The sequence below is a fragment of the Melanaphis sacchari genome, unplaced genomic scaffold (assembly GCF_002803265.2).
Source record: "Melanaphis sacchari strain LSU unplaced genomic scaffold, SCAv2.0 Contig28_pilon_pilon, whole genome shotgun sequence".
NCBI classification, from domain to species: Eukaryota; Metazoa; Arthropoda; class Insecta; order Hemiptera; family Aphididae; genus Melanaphis; species Melanaphis sacchari.
In genome coordinates this window covers 2992003-3009278 of record NW_020271162.1, presented here as the reverse complement: position 1 = coordinate 3009278, position 17276 = coordinate 2992003, and the positions used below count along the sequence as shown (strand labels likewise).

At 24.9% G+C, this 17276-nt stretch overlaps 1 protein-coding gene across 1 annotated transcript; it reads left to right on the top strand.

Annotated features, from left to right (window-relative positions):
* The first annotated feature begins 877 nt into the window (after nt 1-877).
* LOC112595626 lies at nt 878-12526 on the top strand. The gene is made up of 8 exons (XM_025340903.1): nt 878-1066; nt 5725-5870; nt 5962-6111; nt 7627-7777; nt 9473-9708; nt 10081-10236; nt 10309-10404; nt 11109-12526. Exons 1-8 carry the CDS (start codon nt 1017-1019, stop codon nt 11207-11209), a joined length of 1086 nt encoding a protein of 361 aa, XP_025196688.1. The 5' UTR covers nt 878-1016; the 3' UTR covers nt 11210-12526.
* Nucleotides 12527-17276: the final 4750 nt, after the last annotated feature.

Genomic DNA, 17276 nt, shown 5'->3' with positions numbered 1-17276 from the left:
GGGTATTCGCTGGTATCATATAAATGGGATTGATTTCCATCTTGATTATTTACATTAATTACTCAAATACTCCGTTACTTATTTGAATTATTGAATATATTTTTTTGTGATTATGATTTCAAATTGTTTATGAAATATTTTTTTGGGTATATTTTTTAATGAATGTTTATTATTTGGTTTTTAGTTAATATTATGGCCCAGATATTATTACCGAATATTTTGACGTATGATAGTAAGATCCTTAAATATTTATTGACTTGTATCATACCTATGTTCAATGGACAAAAGCAGCGTTTTGCCGTTTTCAATGTGCTATTAATGACTGAATACAGCGTCAAAGATGTTTAAGTGACCCGTGTGCAAGAAATATTTTTTCGCTGACCGCTTGATTCCCCCTGACACATCCCACGGTGGAACATTCAAGTATTTTATTATCCCTGCTCTAAATAAATCGTGCTAACTGTGTGTCTATGCATAGCACATTTATTTTTACTGTGCAGTCGCAAAGACGCCAATGAATAAACGTGTGTGATGGAATAGGAATCTGTATTCATGTATACCTGCACAAAGTCGTAGAAATATAGACACGAGGAACGTATGAAATTGTATTCCGACGGAAACAGCAGCTGTTCACTGTTGGCAAAATTTATGACAGTTTCAATATCTATTGCCGATATCGCGATACACGATGTCATTGGGCCTGGGTGTACGAAAGACCCTGCAAACTTTACCACCGGACCGCCGCCGTCGCCTCCACACTAGCCGAAGCACGGTGGGTGACGAGGTATTCCGACGACCGTCAGCCGACCGCGAGAAATCAATACTCGCGTCCTATATCGTGACGTTCGCCCCGCCACCGCGGGCGCAGCCCGGTCATCATCGCGATGGTTACGCTGCGTTCACGGAGACCGCGTGATAACACAACAGTTTAATGTCAACACGCACCTTATCAGTGGATTTATGAGTTCGAAAACCTCGGTAACAGCCGCTGCTAACACGCTGACGACGACCACGATATGCCGACCAAGTATTATTCTGTGTACAGTCACCGGTACATGATCAGCAGGTAAGCCGCACGTGATGTAGGTAAAATAGTTCGGTCGGGGTACATGACTTCACGGGCGCGAAACGTCACTCACAGTCGCGAACGATAACACACCGGGACACTTGCGATTTACGTGTTATTATCGCGCTGTAATGTCACCGTATAATGCTCAGGTCTAGTCGTGTGTTAATCGATCGGCGTGCTTTGGTGGCCCCCTAAGAAGTCGTCGTCGGTCGTTAGACGGTCGGTCGATTTCTTCTTTTAACGGGGAGGGTGGCGTTTTTATTGTATTTTTAATTTTATACTGCTATTACGTCACACGCCGTGCACATTAATTTTACCCTAAAGGTGTGGCGTAGCATTATTATTTTTTTTACATCATTATTTATTTTATTTCAAGAATTGTTTTTTTAATTTTATACGTTCTTGTACGATTAAACAGTATTTTGTTTTTGAGCAAGTTCTTAAATATATCACTGGAAGTGTTTCTGTTTCTTCTGTTGTTATACTAAGAAAAAAGAATGATATTTTATTAAGTATCTACCTACATTAAGTTGTATAAATAAATCGATATAAGTACCTATCGGTCTATAATTATAGACTATAGCGATCCAATACTTATATTATATAGGTAAACATTTTTCTTGACTGACATAGTTACGTCCTTATTTAACTTCAATATAATAAAGTGTTTTTTTTTTATACAATAAAAATTTGTAATATTAAGTATTATGAACTACATGAAGTATCGATAACAAGTTATGTTTTATGGGTTTTGATGCAGATACAGCAAAATTATTTGTATTTATGTCGAATAAATTGCCTATATGGTACCTTAACATTTCTAAATAAGGTAATATTATTTAAAAAGCTAACTGTCCAGCTAGATATTACTATAGCCTATAAGAAGCGTTCATTGTTTACATTACTGTATATTTATAAAGTTATATTATTATTTATTATGTTGATACTATAGTATATTATGTCATAATTAATTCTTAAAATATGTAATTATAAATATTATTTCATTTATCTAAATTTTCTAGAACCTTCAATTTTAGTATAATATACATGATTACATAAGCTGTATCAGTTTAACACTCATCTTAGCATTTTTTAAAGTTTTTTCTTTAACTTATCTATTAAAATAAGGTTGTCATTATAGATACTCGTAAGTTGAAATGTTATATACGCAAAATATTTAATATAATATAGTAATTTATCGACTCCTAAATAAAATTATACCAAAAAATTATTTATTATATTAATAATAATTATATCCTATACCATAGTAATAATAAGAGCAAGGACTTTCAATAATACTTGAAAATGTTCTGGTAAATTCTATTGTAAGCTTACACCATATAAACATGGTTGATATGCCTATAATATGGATTTATTTTCTATTTGTATGAGTATTTTACATTTATAATTGAAATAGAAAAATAATAAACATAAAAAAGTGTAGTATTTAAAAAAATATATTTTGATGGTAGTCTACTATAATAATAATTAAATAATGATTCAATATTAAAATTTAAATATATATATAATATATATATATATATATATATAGTATAATATTAAATCCCAGAAAAATATGATTTTTAATATTTTATTTGAAAAAATGAATAAGAAATTTACTGAAACACAGAAACATTCGTATAATTTCACCTATAAACTACACAGTAAGTTACTTATGAACAGTATTTATAATTATTTAAATATTTAATTTTTTCACATATTATAATCAATTTATAATTATTAATAATTTACTTTTTATGTTAATTACCAATTCTTTATTGTTATTTGTTTAAATAAATTGGTATAGTACGTAATAAATAAGTTTTTCTATATTTAGATTTTACTTTTATTTTAAGTAAATATATCATAATTATGTCAATTTTATTTCAAAACAAACTTAAAACAATAGTACATTGACATCTGACACAGTTTTAATAATATCATAAAAATAATTTGTTTAAAGAAAGTTATTAACTATCAAATACAATCTTCGAAATTGAAAAAGAATTCGCAGTGATAATTTTATAAAAAGTAAATTTACTATATGTGATTGTTGGACTTAAGACGTACGAATAATAGATTAAGATAACAAATCCACGCATAAATAAATATAGTTGGTTCACTAATTGTCTAATAACTATTGTTTACTTAATAGAGAATCATTAATCAATGATTCAACTATAATCATATAATAAATTATACTAACAGTAGTGAATAACGAAGATAAAAAACATGCATTAGTCATAATATAAAAAGGTTATGATTATAAGGCTTTTTTAATCAACGTTTCCACGAATGAATATTATATTTTTTATTGTTATTATTTGTTTTAGATTCTAGTACTTGGTTTAATAATGAAGTGTGTTTTTTTTTCTGAGCCTGATGTCACTTTTAAAAACAGTAATTAGATGAAATCTTAAACTTTGACGATGCTCTCTTTGATACCTGATTGGAATTATTTTCCATTAAAAGAAAATTAAATATATACAAATAAAATTGCAGTATATTTCAAAATAATTGGAAAAAAATTAAAAATTTAAAAATATTTACACAAAACTAGTTTTCTGCAAAATCTATTTGATTTTTTATTGACATTCATGATCATGAAGTTGGATTACCCACTTTATACAATTAACTCCAAATATAAACTAAAAAATAGTGAATAATTAATAAATAGCTGATTATTAGTAAATTGGTTTTCAAAATTAATAAGTAATTTTTATATTTTTTATGGTTAATTTTCAATTAAGTGAGGCAAGTTCAGGTAGTCCACCCATTTTATACGATTCGCTCTTAATGAATAAATGTATATCAAAAAATAGCAAATAATAGCAAGTTGATTCTCGAAATTAACAAGTCACTTAACAAATAGCAAATTAAATTTTACACTGAGTGGGCTAACTTCAAGTAAGTCTGTCCATTTTATTCGATCCACTCTAAAGATAGGTTTATATGCCGAAAATAAAATTAACCTAATATTTATCTAATTGAAAATGTATTACTTACAATAAAAAAAATAACTCGCTATTATTTGTTTTTATTTGTAATTTTGGCATATATTTGAAGTGGACCGGATAATTTGGGTACTAAATGGACTACCTGTATTGGGCTTTATTTTGAAAATGAACTTGCATCATTTGCTAATTATTTGTTATTTTTTTTTTTATTTATTTAGTTAAATTTGTGGGACAAATTTTAGGAGAATTTTACTGCACTTAACTCAAAAATTAATAACCGTAGAGACTTTATACATTCACCAAATATGTTTAAATTAGCTTTTTATATTATTTTTTTTTTAAATAGTGGTTTGTTTTGTGTGCTTTAATCTGTAACGTTTTTTAATTTTTAATTTATCTATTTTAGTTTTTTTTTTATTTATGTATGATACAATTTTCGTTTGTGAAAAAAAACTTTGAAAATTGAATACATGGTTCGTCATAAGTTTTTCTTATAGTAACCTAGAACTATTAAAAATACATATTTACATTTTCATATAGATATAACAAATAAAAATTTACATGATTGAATGTTCAAACAAAAAAAAAAAGATTAAAGTTATTTTGCTGTAATTCAAAAATTTAATTATTAGGGACTTAAAAGTTTTTACTATTTCATTAATTATTATTTACTAAATACAATAAGATACAATTTTTAAAATATTTAAGCAATTTATACCATGGAATCTCTTTAAACTGTTTTACTGTCCTAACCTGTAAGATAATATACGTAGTTAGTAATATTATATGTGATATTATTATGGTTATCATATAATAAAGGGGTTTTTTTGGCAAAAATTAGTTCAACTTAAACCTGTTATATTAATAACACAGAAATAGATTAATAATAGAATAAATATATTATAATTAAATTCAAATTTAACGCAGACATTATAAACCATTTGTATAGCGATCTACTTAATTATGCGGTGTATACTCAATATATTTTATGCAGCAGAATGAATTGTTTATATTAACAATGAATACGATAAAATTAAAAAATTTAGTAAATCTAATTAATAGTATTTTTTTAAATTTTTTTTTAAAACAAAAAAGTCGATAGTAACAATACTAATAACAAATATAATTTAATATAGATAATTTTTTATGATTTATTATAGTATAGTGTACGTATACCTTTAAATGTGTCCAGAATATAACTTTAAAGTAAATTAATTTAGATACTTATGGTAAATATTGATTGCATTATTTAAAATATTTAATAGAATGATTTGGTTTTATTTAAAATCGACATACTTGACATTAATGCATTTAAACTGTTGTATCATAGCAATAAAATAGTTTATTGTTATTACTTATTTATTTTGTGATAAAATTATTTAAAATATATATCATATGGAAAAATAATGAATAAGATGAAATAATTTAAGGTTAGGTACATGGTGCATAGAAAACATTATGTTTTGATAATATAAAATATTATTTAGTATTAAGTATTTTATAACTTTTTTTTAACTTTGTTTAATATTAATTTTTTTACTATTTTATTATACATATATGCTTTTGAATTATTTGAATGAATAGTACATGGATCATTTTTATAAATTGTATATGTTTAATATTATTTTTAATTATTATCGCATTTGTATTTGTATTAAATATTAATTAACTATTATTATTTAAATTGCTTGTCTTAAGGAATTTCACTAGAAAATATAAGAGAAAGGACACGTTGGGACTGTTGCCGGTTGTACGTGACTTGAGAAACGGGGCCGGCAATAGCGTAAGTGATCATAGTAACAACAGAACGAGAAAGGACGATTCGCTTTGCGACATCCTGTCGAGTAAGCCAATACAAACGATGATGGACTTCACGGAAATAACGTAATTTTTTCTTCGATATCCTGATGTGTTATTTTTTATATATTAAAATAGGTCCGTCATTCCGATTCGTTATCTGCTTGATCATCGTAATGGTTGTCTTACTATACAAGTCGGTTTACATGGATTATTTTCACCTGAAGAATGAAAAATCTTCCATAACAACTATGAAGACTTCATGGAACTCTACTAAAATGTTATACGGTCGGTAAATACGTAAACTTTATGCGTAATTAAATATTTAATTTATAAAACAACTTGTATAATGTTTTAGTGTATATACTAATACTATACAATATATTTTTATTAGATAAGTAGGTATTAATCATAAATTCATACAAAATAATTTCATAAGATTTTAAAATTTTCTCGTAATATGACATGGTGTTGCACATTTACACATGTTATTAAAAATAAAAATATAAATTCAGTTTATAAGCCTTATTTTTTAATACAGACTTATCAAAGAATTCATCTTTAGCTGTAGTGTGGAATTGTTATATCATATTATTATTCCTACAACAAACAATCCTTCTATCCACTAAATAAATTTAATCAATTAGTCTAGCTTACTTTTTATAAATAATATACTATTTAAGTACATATAGTATAATATATGTATTTTTAGGTCTTATATTTTTATTTGTTTCTCAAGTTTAATTGATTTCAAACATGTTTATTGGGTTGATACTTGTTATTATATCTAACTAATTTAAACTCTTAAGTTTAAATTATTATTAGGGTTCGTATTTATATGTGAATACATATTTTTATATATTAAATAATTATTCCATTTTCCTCACATATTTAAATAATTTTGATAGTAAATACGTTAAAAACTTTTTTGATGTATGCTTTATTTTTCCTCCAGAGTATAAAGTGATTAAAAACTTTTCATAAGTAAACTAATTGTTATGAATAGTATAATTTAATATCATCGGATCGGTGGTTTCGACCAGACGTATTTTTACATGGCTATAAACGTTGCTAGGTCAAACGATTAACGAATGTAGAACTCGACGTGTAAAACTACTATTATATTTTTTAATTATTTCTTAATACAATTTTTTCGGCTGAAATATCATTTCATCTTTAGACATACTTAACATGCAATATTGTTCAATAACATCGAGCTATGTTAAAAGATATTTTAGTCGGTATAAAACAATTTTACAACAAAATCGGTGATTCTTTGAATTTGAGAATTTAAATGTGCATGTCGTTATAAATTACAGCTAAGACAATTTATCATTTACCAATTAATATTTATTAATTTTTTTTGTTTAATTACTTAATTAGGTTTCATAAAACATAATACATTTTTAAACAATAAATCTAGGTCGTAAATATTTTGAGTTTTATAGCACATATTTATATACATGTTTTTATTATAAATATACACACATATATCCGAACACTTATTATAACATATCTGTCTGTTATTTAATTTGACAGTTTATAAGTATAATATATATTATTACCAAAAATATTATACTTACCTACCTGCTTAGATTAATTTTATTTCAAAATATGAGTATTGACACATTTTTAGACGAGGAATACTCAATTAGTTTTACAAGGTTATATTTTAATTAGAAATATTACTAAAATTATAATAACTTTATTATATTTTTATTTTGTTAGTACCTACATTTTTTCAATTTTTACTGATATAAAAAATTTTATTGATTACTAATCAATTTATATTTGTATTTTTAGGATATGACAACGGAAAACCAACAATTGAAGTAATTGAAATTCTACCAAATTGTGGATTACAAACCATTTGCTCGGACAATGCTTTTCCAATTCATATATATACAGGAAAAAACAAGACTGACTTTCCAAGATTATGTATTATGGGCAAATAGTATGTATTAAAACTATATTGATGAAAACATGTATAACACTTAACAATCGTAATTGAAAATGCATATAGTTATAATTATCATTAATCGTTTATAATAATAGTTTTACAACTAAATACATATATTAACTTTTACTGATTTTTATAATATTTATTAATCATTAAGTATACATAAAAAAGGGTAAAGAAAATGAGTGGACTTTGTCATCAAAATAATAATTTTTGAGTGGAAATCTAATTATGGGTAAAATAATCAGTATTTATATTTAAAACATTTTGTAAGACCTACATATTGAGTTTACTTATAGAGCATAATTAATACAGAGGTCGCCATCTTTTTCAATTACTCTAGAAGATTTGTTTGATGAGTAAAAATAAAAGATCAACAGTTGTTGACAGTCGAGTAATTGAGTTACAACTGATAATAATAAACTATTTTCATTATTGCAACTGACCGATAATGATAAATTCAATATACATATATGTAATATATAGAATAAAATATAGAATACAATATAGCAATAAATTATCTGATTATTTATTACGCGATTGACTGATAATGGTAAAATTAATTGTTATTACTATTGACCTATATTCCTAGAAAGGTTACTGGTTAGTGGTTGATAACTTCGGGTTTATTTTATGGATAGGTTAGGTTAGCTGAAAATAAATACCTTTTACTTTTTTTTTTAAATATTTGTAGAATTTATATTTTAATTTTACATGATTCAAAATGTTTATCGTAAGTCATAACTCGGAGCCATAGTTGGTATAACTGTATATAGTACCTATGCTATGAGTATAGTCTATGGAGGGGTGGCCAACCCAAACGATTTGGAAATATATTATAAAAGCTCACAGGCCGCGTACAAAATTATATATTTTAGATTTGAAAAAACCAAAATAAATTTTGGTATATTAATCAATTAAAATAAACAGAATAAATTTATAATAAACAAACATAGATAATAAAATAATTTTAATTTATTTATTTAGTAGGATATTTTGTTTCTACAATTTTTTTTTTGCAAATGTATGATAAATTTTGTTGAATGCAAAAATTTTCAAAGCGGATCGTGGGTTAGCTATCTCTGGTCTATGGTATTATATATCTGTTATATCTAATACGAGTTATACCAAACTGTTAAGAATCATACTACTGTCTATATAATAAAATAAACAACAAAAAATATATTTTATAATGTGAAAATAGCTTTTAGTTTTATAATTTTGTTTACACTTTACCATTGATAATCACAAAATTACGCTGTTTAACTTATTTTTATTTTAAAGACATTTTGTTCACATTTTTGAAAAATATAAAACCGAATTTCTGTTTAATGTTATATTAAATTTCTTCTTCATATTTTTGATCTATTTTTATAAATTGTAACATAAAGTAGTTTTTAAATCTCAATGTCAATTTTTAATGATTCTGAGTGGAGGAATGAATAATTTGAGTTTATATGACAATGATTTTTTTTTGTGTGTCACTAAAAAGACATTTTTTGGAACAGAAAAAAATGTTTCAATTATATCAATAATTAATTTCAATATAATAGTAAAATCGTGTCACTAATTTGGAATCGTACATACAAATTTTAAAGCACTTAAATTCAAAACATAATCATAAATATTTTTTACTTACATGATAATAAGTATTTGATATAAAATTTTTTTATTTTTAAATTTATATAGCGTTATGTCATTCAACCGAACTGCAGGTGGTCGTGGTATCAACGTAGCTGTAATAGAGTCAACTACATATACTATCATGGATGTTAAAAACTTTGATACGTATGAGTATAATAGTTCCAATTTAGACGAATGGCTTGATCATATGGTTAAAGTTGGGGATGTAGTAATATTTTTTACATTCGATGAGGCATCTAAAAAGTTAACAAAAAACACAAGAAATGTCTTATATAATATGGGTAAGTAGTACTTAGTGTATTGAAACAATTTAATTTGTGACCTTGTTAAAAAAAATATAATTTAAGATAAAAAGTTTAATATATTGTATTTATCGTGGGTTCATATTTATACAATGTTCATTCAAATCGATTTTATATTTCATTAATAATTTTTTAACTATATAAATCGTCTATATTCTTTATTATTGGTTTATAAATATTATTATTTTTAAAATGCTATATGTATATATTTTAAAAAGTTACATGAAAATAATTATTAATCAGGAAAAATATCTAAACACACTTATAATTTAATTTTTAAACATAAATTTAAGCAAAAATAATATTCTGTAGCCCATAACAACACTGATATTTTTGTTTAATAAAATTCAGGGAGTGGGAAAATTCAAGATTTGTGGTACAGGTGTCAATGGTACATGGTGACACAAAAAGGAATTCAAGGCATCACGCCGTATGAAAAAATTACATACTCTCATAAGAACAATTGGGCAAATGTATTAGATGAAAAATTATGTGTTCCATTTCAAAGTAAATGAGAAATATTGGCAACCATTAAAAACATGGCTTATTGTTATGGCTTAATTTTTTTTCGATTTGCAGTAACAGGAAATCCAATTGTATCTGATGATTTATCTAATCAACAATTGTCGTTTTGTAATAACACGTTTGACGAGTATACAATGTATTGCAATGAAAGTAAGCCATTTATTATATACATTATTTTAATAATTAAATATTTTTTGAAACAAATAGTTGATAAGATTTTTTAATTATAGTAAATTATACATTTACAATAACTTTAAAAATAATGTAAAATTACTATGTTTCTATTGTAGTTAAGTTTTAGTTAAAATCTTTAAATTCCAAAATAATTTTGAATAACGTAATAAATTTAAAACATTTGCTGTAAGTTATTGTTAAGTGTTCGTCATAATTAAATAGGTCAGCGTTATGCATATGTTAGATTCAAACTTTTTTTTTTTTAAGTCGAAATATCTAATTTATGTCAGATGACATTATGTGTATATATGATAAGAGACAAATACATGAGTACACAGAATAAAAATTCAATAAAGAAGCCAACCAATGATGAGTGATGATACATTAATGTTGATTTTAAAAGCTGTGAAATTAGTATTTATTTACATGTTTTTTTATTTATTTTAATTTAGATTACAATTTGTAAAAGGTCAACAACCGTTTGACTAATTATATTTTATTCGCATATACATCTATTGATAAATTAATTTTTTTATCACTTTTCATTCATTTTATGTTCGTTTGTATTTTTTATTTTTATTTTTCATCTTGGATTTTTAATTTTTGAGAGAATACTTGTAATTAATAGTACTACAACTGTTGTTTTTGTTATGATTGACGGATGAAATACTGTGTTGCAGGTAATGAACATCCTGGAAGCGTTAATTACGGTTACTCGAGAAGTGAGTCCCAAGAAAGTCATCGAACAACAACTAGTCGATTGCTTGATCAAACGGAATAAATGGGGTAATCGCCACCGCGATGTTGTAATATATTATAATCAATATAATATGTTATTGATACCAGTAGCGAATCTGTAAGTTGTCTAAGGGGGTAGAAAATTAATTGTTTATACGATGTTTATTTTTATTGATATATTATATTTATGAGAGATTTTTAATATGTGAAATTCTACTGTCGACAAATATGTCTAGTTCATAATAATACGTATATTGTTACCATAAAATAAATTATAGAATTTCAGAACTATGTAAACTATGCAGCTCCTTCCCGTATCCGCAATAGATCGATAAAATGCGTTTTATTTTATTTCGTTTTGATTTTTTTTTTTTTTTTCATACACATGTCTTTGCTACATATAATATGCCGAGTACAAACGATATGTGTAACGTGCCGATTATTCGTCCCTATATATATATATATATATATAGGTGTAGGTACATGTGCAATAAGCATATTAATATATTATTATTGTTATATGCATGATATGCAGTTCAATAATATTATATAGGTTATTTTAGCACTATGGAATAAAAATGGTAGCGAGCATGATAATAATTTCATCACGGTGGTATACGAAATATCGCCCACACATATTATAATTTGTTAAACATATTGTATTCTATCCTTATACATAATACTGCTGTAGCAATGGTCTGTACAGGGCGTCAATGACGGAGACCACTCAACGATTAATCAAACGATCGCCCTTTCGACGACCCTTTATCTTTTTCTTTCTTTCCCCATTTATTTTTTTTTCTATGGGTGCGTTAAACGATTTCACACGGGCTAAGTTTTCTGAATAAGACACCTATAAAAGTAAATTATAAACAGGATACACACCAAATCCGAAGATAATCGAACAAAAATGTGGGTAGACTGCCCGAAGTGACATTGTAATACAATACAAATTCTTATTTATAATATGTAAAATGCGGTGTGCAAAACCTCCAAAATTATAGTGCCTTTTAAACGCTTTATTACAGTGAATGCCTGATTTCATTGCCTTTTTTTTTTTATGTAAAATGTTCATAACGACAGTTTATGTCGAGAGTAATATATAATGTCATGTTCATAGGCATATTGTAACTTGTAAGTATAAAATGTCAAACATGATTTACTCAAGTTTCATTCATAACTATTTAATGAAAATTTTACACGTATGTACATGTGCTTACCTATGGTACATGATGTAATGAAATAAATACAAAGTTTTTAGTTTATATATGCGTATGCTTTTTAATACAAAGTTTTTGATACAATCAACAAGCACAGTGCTAATACAAACTGTATTTTAGTAATTTAAGTAAATAAATAATCATAGAAATTAAATATAGATAATTTATAATATTTATTGTTTTAAATCGTAATAATTTATATGTCAACTAGAAAATTAAACTTTTTTTTTTGTCATCTTCTTTACCTTAAAAAAATCTAAAGAAATGATGTAATACTGTACTTACCTACAAGGCTACAAATACAATTTATGTTATGAATTTTTAAAATTGTTTACTATTAGATAGCTTGTAGGTACGTATAGCTAGTAAAGGTATTTAAAAAATATAATATTGTATTTTATATGCTATAATTTTTAATATATATATAAATTATTTTTTTAAATATTTAAGTATTGTACTTATACGTTTTATTATGTATTTACGGTTGATGGTTTAGAAACTTTTAGTAACGTTAAACAAATTTAATTTTTTTGTTGAAAATATAACAGTGAATAAAATAAGTATTTAGCATAATTTATTTAAATAATATTTGTTTATTTATAAATAGTTTAACGAACTTAAACCTTTTATAATATAATTGAAGAATTTAAATAATTAAAAATAATAAAATACATAATATATGAAAAATGCATAGTATTTTGAATGTTCCACGAATGCTTTAGGATGAAAGTTTTATATAATATATTTTCAAACTAATATCTTATTATTTATACACGGTTATATTATTATACTCAGCACCTATTGATTTAAACAAAGTTTTGCGTATATTGTATTTAGTTATTTAGATTACTATTTTATATTGTATTGTGTTAAAAGACTTGCCTCGTAAAATAAATAAAAATAAAAAATATTAGTCAAATTGATAAGTCAAACTCTCAAAAATATTATTATTCATAACTAAAGCGCGGATTTTTATGCACTTAAAAGTATCGAAATATGGCATATAATATGCAGTAAAAATAATGAAAATATGCAGTCAAAATTATGAAAATATGCAAAAATATACAAGAATTTTTTATTTATTTAAAATTTACAATAAAACTTATAATAATTAATTACTTAAATACTTAATAATAAATAATTTCTAAACTTAATTTATTTTTAAAATTGTATTTATTATTAAAATTAATAATCATATGCATTTCAAGTTTTTCTTCTGTGAAGTTGTATCATTTATCGATTAACATATTTTTAAAGACTGAGAACGAACGTTTGACGTCAACCGAAGTTATTGGGGCATATTTGAAGCAACTTAGTATTGTCGGATCTTGATAAAGATCTTCAAGATGAACGTTTTCACTTAATAACACTGAATTAATTTTTCGTAGAATTTTCAGACCTTCGTTTTTATTGGAAAGTTCGTTTAATTTTGTTGTAAGTGTTACACCTTTCAATCCAGGAATAGAATGCATTTTTTCTTTCGTTTCGTCAATTATTGAAAAGCTTAGATATAAAGTCATATTTCGAGTTTCCAGTTTTTTTTATGACTATTTTTATCACTAAAAATGCCAAATGAATAGATATAAATTTTAAATCATTCTACTTGACAAAATATTATCCTATACATTTTTTTAAATTTTCGCTTCAATATGCAATAAATTTTGAATTTTGTCAAAATATGCAAAAATATGCAATAACCTTCAAATATGCAGAAATATGCAAAAAAAAATTTCACCATTAGCTTCAAATTATGATAATTCGTGGAGATAACTGACAAAAATCCAAAAATATTAAAAGGAAAAAAATATGCAATGGCATAGAAATCCGCGCTCTATTCATAACATTTTGAATGGCAATTTAGCTCTTAGATCCCTAAAAAACATAGAAAAATATGATTTTGAGTGAATGTTTGTGATCTATATTACGTGTGGGCTTAAGGAGGAAATCAAATAATGCGTTGACATATTCTTAGGCTTTTACAGAGATTTGTTGCATTGGGAATATCTTATTATTAATTTAAATTACACTATAGTTTTTACTAAAGCATATAATTATAGATTATTAATTATTATAATTTATAAATTGTAATATTCTTAATACTGTCTTAAATATGTATATATTTAAGACAGTAAATATATACATATTTACTTTTGTAAATCTTTTGTTATCTTCACTTTCTACAGTCATATTTTCTTCTACGTTCATAAGATAATATGCCAGTCAATTAATTTTGGTTTAAGCGCTACATTTTATTGGGTTCACGTTAATTAAGGTTGGAGATGAGACTTAATTGATTTTTTTGATTCTAGTACTATAATACAGGTTCGTTTATAATTTTCATATTTCTTTCATTCAATATATATTATTAAAATTCTATCTTATGTTTGTCGTATACTCGTCTATACGTTTTGTTTCTAGTATCAAAAATTCAGAATTATTACCACTTATATAGTTACATTTCTTTAGAAATCTCTAAACTATATCTTTTGTATTTTTAGAATTTCAGTAACACAATATCAGCCATTAAATTACTATTTCTTTTGTTTTATACTTGACATATTTACTTTATGACAATATTTTAAATCTTTATACTGGTAACCCGTCCCGTCAAAGATAAAATGTAATGCCTTTGTTACTAATCCTTGTGACATTGTCTATCACTATTTGTCAATCGTCATTCTATTTTGTTTTTGAAAAAAATTTTCCTAATATTCTACGAGTAAATATAACTATAATATATACTTTCCGTTGTTAACCCATTATGAAGTCTATGCATACTGATTGTTATATATTAAAAATGTTCATTCTGGTTTTGTAAAACTGTAGTGTAATAATATATTATTTTGTATGTTTGATAAATGAAATTAATTAAAAAAATATAATTCCACTAAAATGTTTTGTTAATTAAATCAAATCAAAAAAATTAAATTTTTTTAACTCGATTGATAAAATTATATACCTAAACCTTACCAGCTCTTTTTTCAAATAGTTTTGATGGATTTATGAAGTAATATAAACATACAGTTATTTAATTATACTTGAAAGATGTGTTTAGAAGTTTCAGACTTGAAAACATAATATGATATAAATAATTTTATAAATGTTATCAATGTGTTAAACTTTTATAATTTTTAAAACTCAATGGCAGTAATAGACTTCACTGAATCTCAATATTTAGATTTAAACAATTTGTTGTCCTTTATCAGATAAAGTTTTTACATGCGATAATTATATACGATAAGAAATAATTCTTTGGAATGTCCAAGTAATAATATATTAAAGGAACCCATTTAAATATATAAATATAATATGTATAAACTGTGAGAAAAATGTGTAAAAATAGAGTTGGTAGGTATATGTTTTTTTGTGGATTTCAGTAGTATCGAACTTACGAATAATATCACAAGCGCATTATGTGAATATTGTATTTGTTTATTCACTATGTTATATTATATTATCTGTATCGTAAAAAATAATTAGATGATTTTGTTTTATGAGTTAATCTACCTATAGAGAATATTTTTCCCTTAACGTAAATTATGTATTATTTTAATACTTAGATAATGTGAGTAAAAACCTATAGTTGCATGGAATATGCCCTATATTGCCGTAAAATACCATTATATGGAGCCATTTGATGTACAAACATCATAATTTGTAATTTTAATCACGTTAACAAATATTTTTCTTCTTAAAAAAACAAATAGCTTCATCAATATTTTAGTATTTTTTTTCCTGTTCAAATCAATTATAAAAAAGAATAAAATATAAATAATATATATATGTAACAAAAAAAATATTCATTCAGGATGAAAACACCTAAATAATAAATAGTTCAATGTACCAATCATTAAGACATTATAATAAATTTTATGTACCAACAACATAGAACGTATGGTTAATATAATATTTTACTTATAATATATTTTATTATATTGTAGGTATTTAATAATTTGTTTAAAAATTAAGATATCGTAAAATAACCACTTATAAGTACATACCTATAGATGATGTTCTTACCATTAAGTTTGATTACAGGTTATTTCACTCTAATATTAAAGCTTAGTACACAAAATCGGAACTGGCTTTACACAAATTTACTATGCTGTGTGTAGGTTATGCATGTTAAAGTTTACAAAACAGACACAAAACACACGCGCGGGTGTGGCGACCTCTTAATAAATTAATAATAACTACTTCTAGAACAGATGATCGGTACTATAATGTCTGTGCAATGGTGCGATTTTATACACAATAACGACAAAATGAATGAAATCGCAGTGGACAAGTATGAGCGATTTATTCATCATAGAGTCATTTATAAACGATACATAGGTAGGTATTAAACGAAGTGCGCAACGTGATTTTCGAGTGCAGACGCACATTTTCGTAAAGTGGTACTTACCATATAATAATAATACTGCTAAAATTAATAAAACATGCCGGGTATCTGTAAATATATCAATAATTTACGACGTTACATTATACAATTTACAATTCCGTGCGTGTATATATTATAATTAATATAAGATACCTATATTTATATTAAAATACTATAATACAAAAATGCAAAATGAAATCGCGTATAATCTGTTAATTTTTAACACGCGCACATCACTTGCGGTTTCCAATACATAATAATATTACATAATATCGTTTAGTGGTATGACGTACCGATATAATAATAATAATAATATTATGAATTGGCTTTATTATTATAATTTATTAATTTTTTTTTTATCTTTCGAATTTATAACACGACGGTAAAAATAACGTTGAAAATAAACAATCACACGTAAATATAATAATAATATTATAAGACATACCTATCATATTTAAATTGTCGTGCAACTCACGCGCATACCCTGCAACACCACAGATTTATCATAT

Coding starts and splice junctions, on each gene's coding strand:
- LOC112595626 (XM_025340903.1), top strand. CDS start 1,017: ATGCCGACCAAGTATTATTCTGTGTACAGTCACCGGTACATGATCAGC. Junction 6,112..7,626: donor CTCTACTAAAATGTTATACG/GTCGGTAAATAC, acceptor TTGTATTTTTAG/GATATGACAACGGAAAACCA. Junction 10,405..11,108: donor TACAATGTATTGCAATGAAA/GTAAGCCATTTA, acceptor ACTGTGTTGCAG/GTAATGAACATCCTGGAAGC.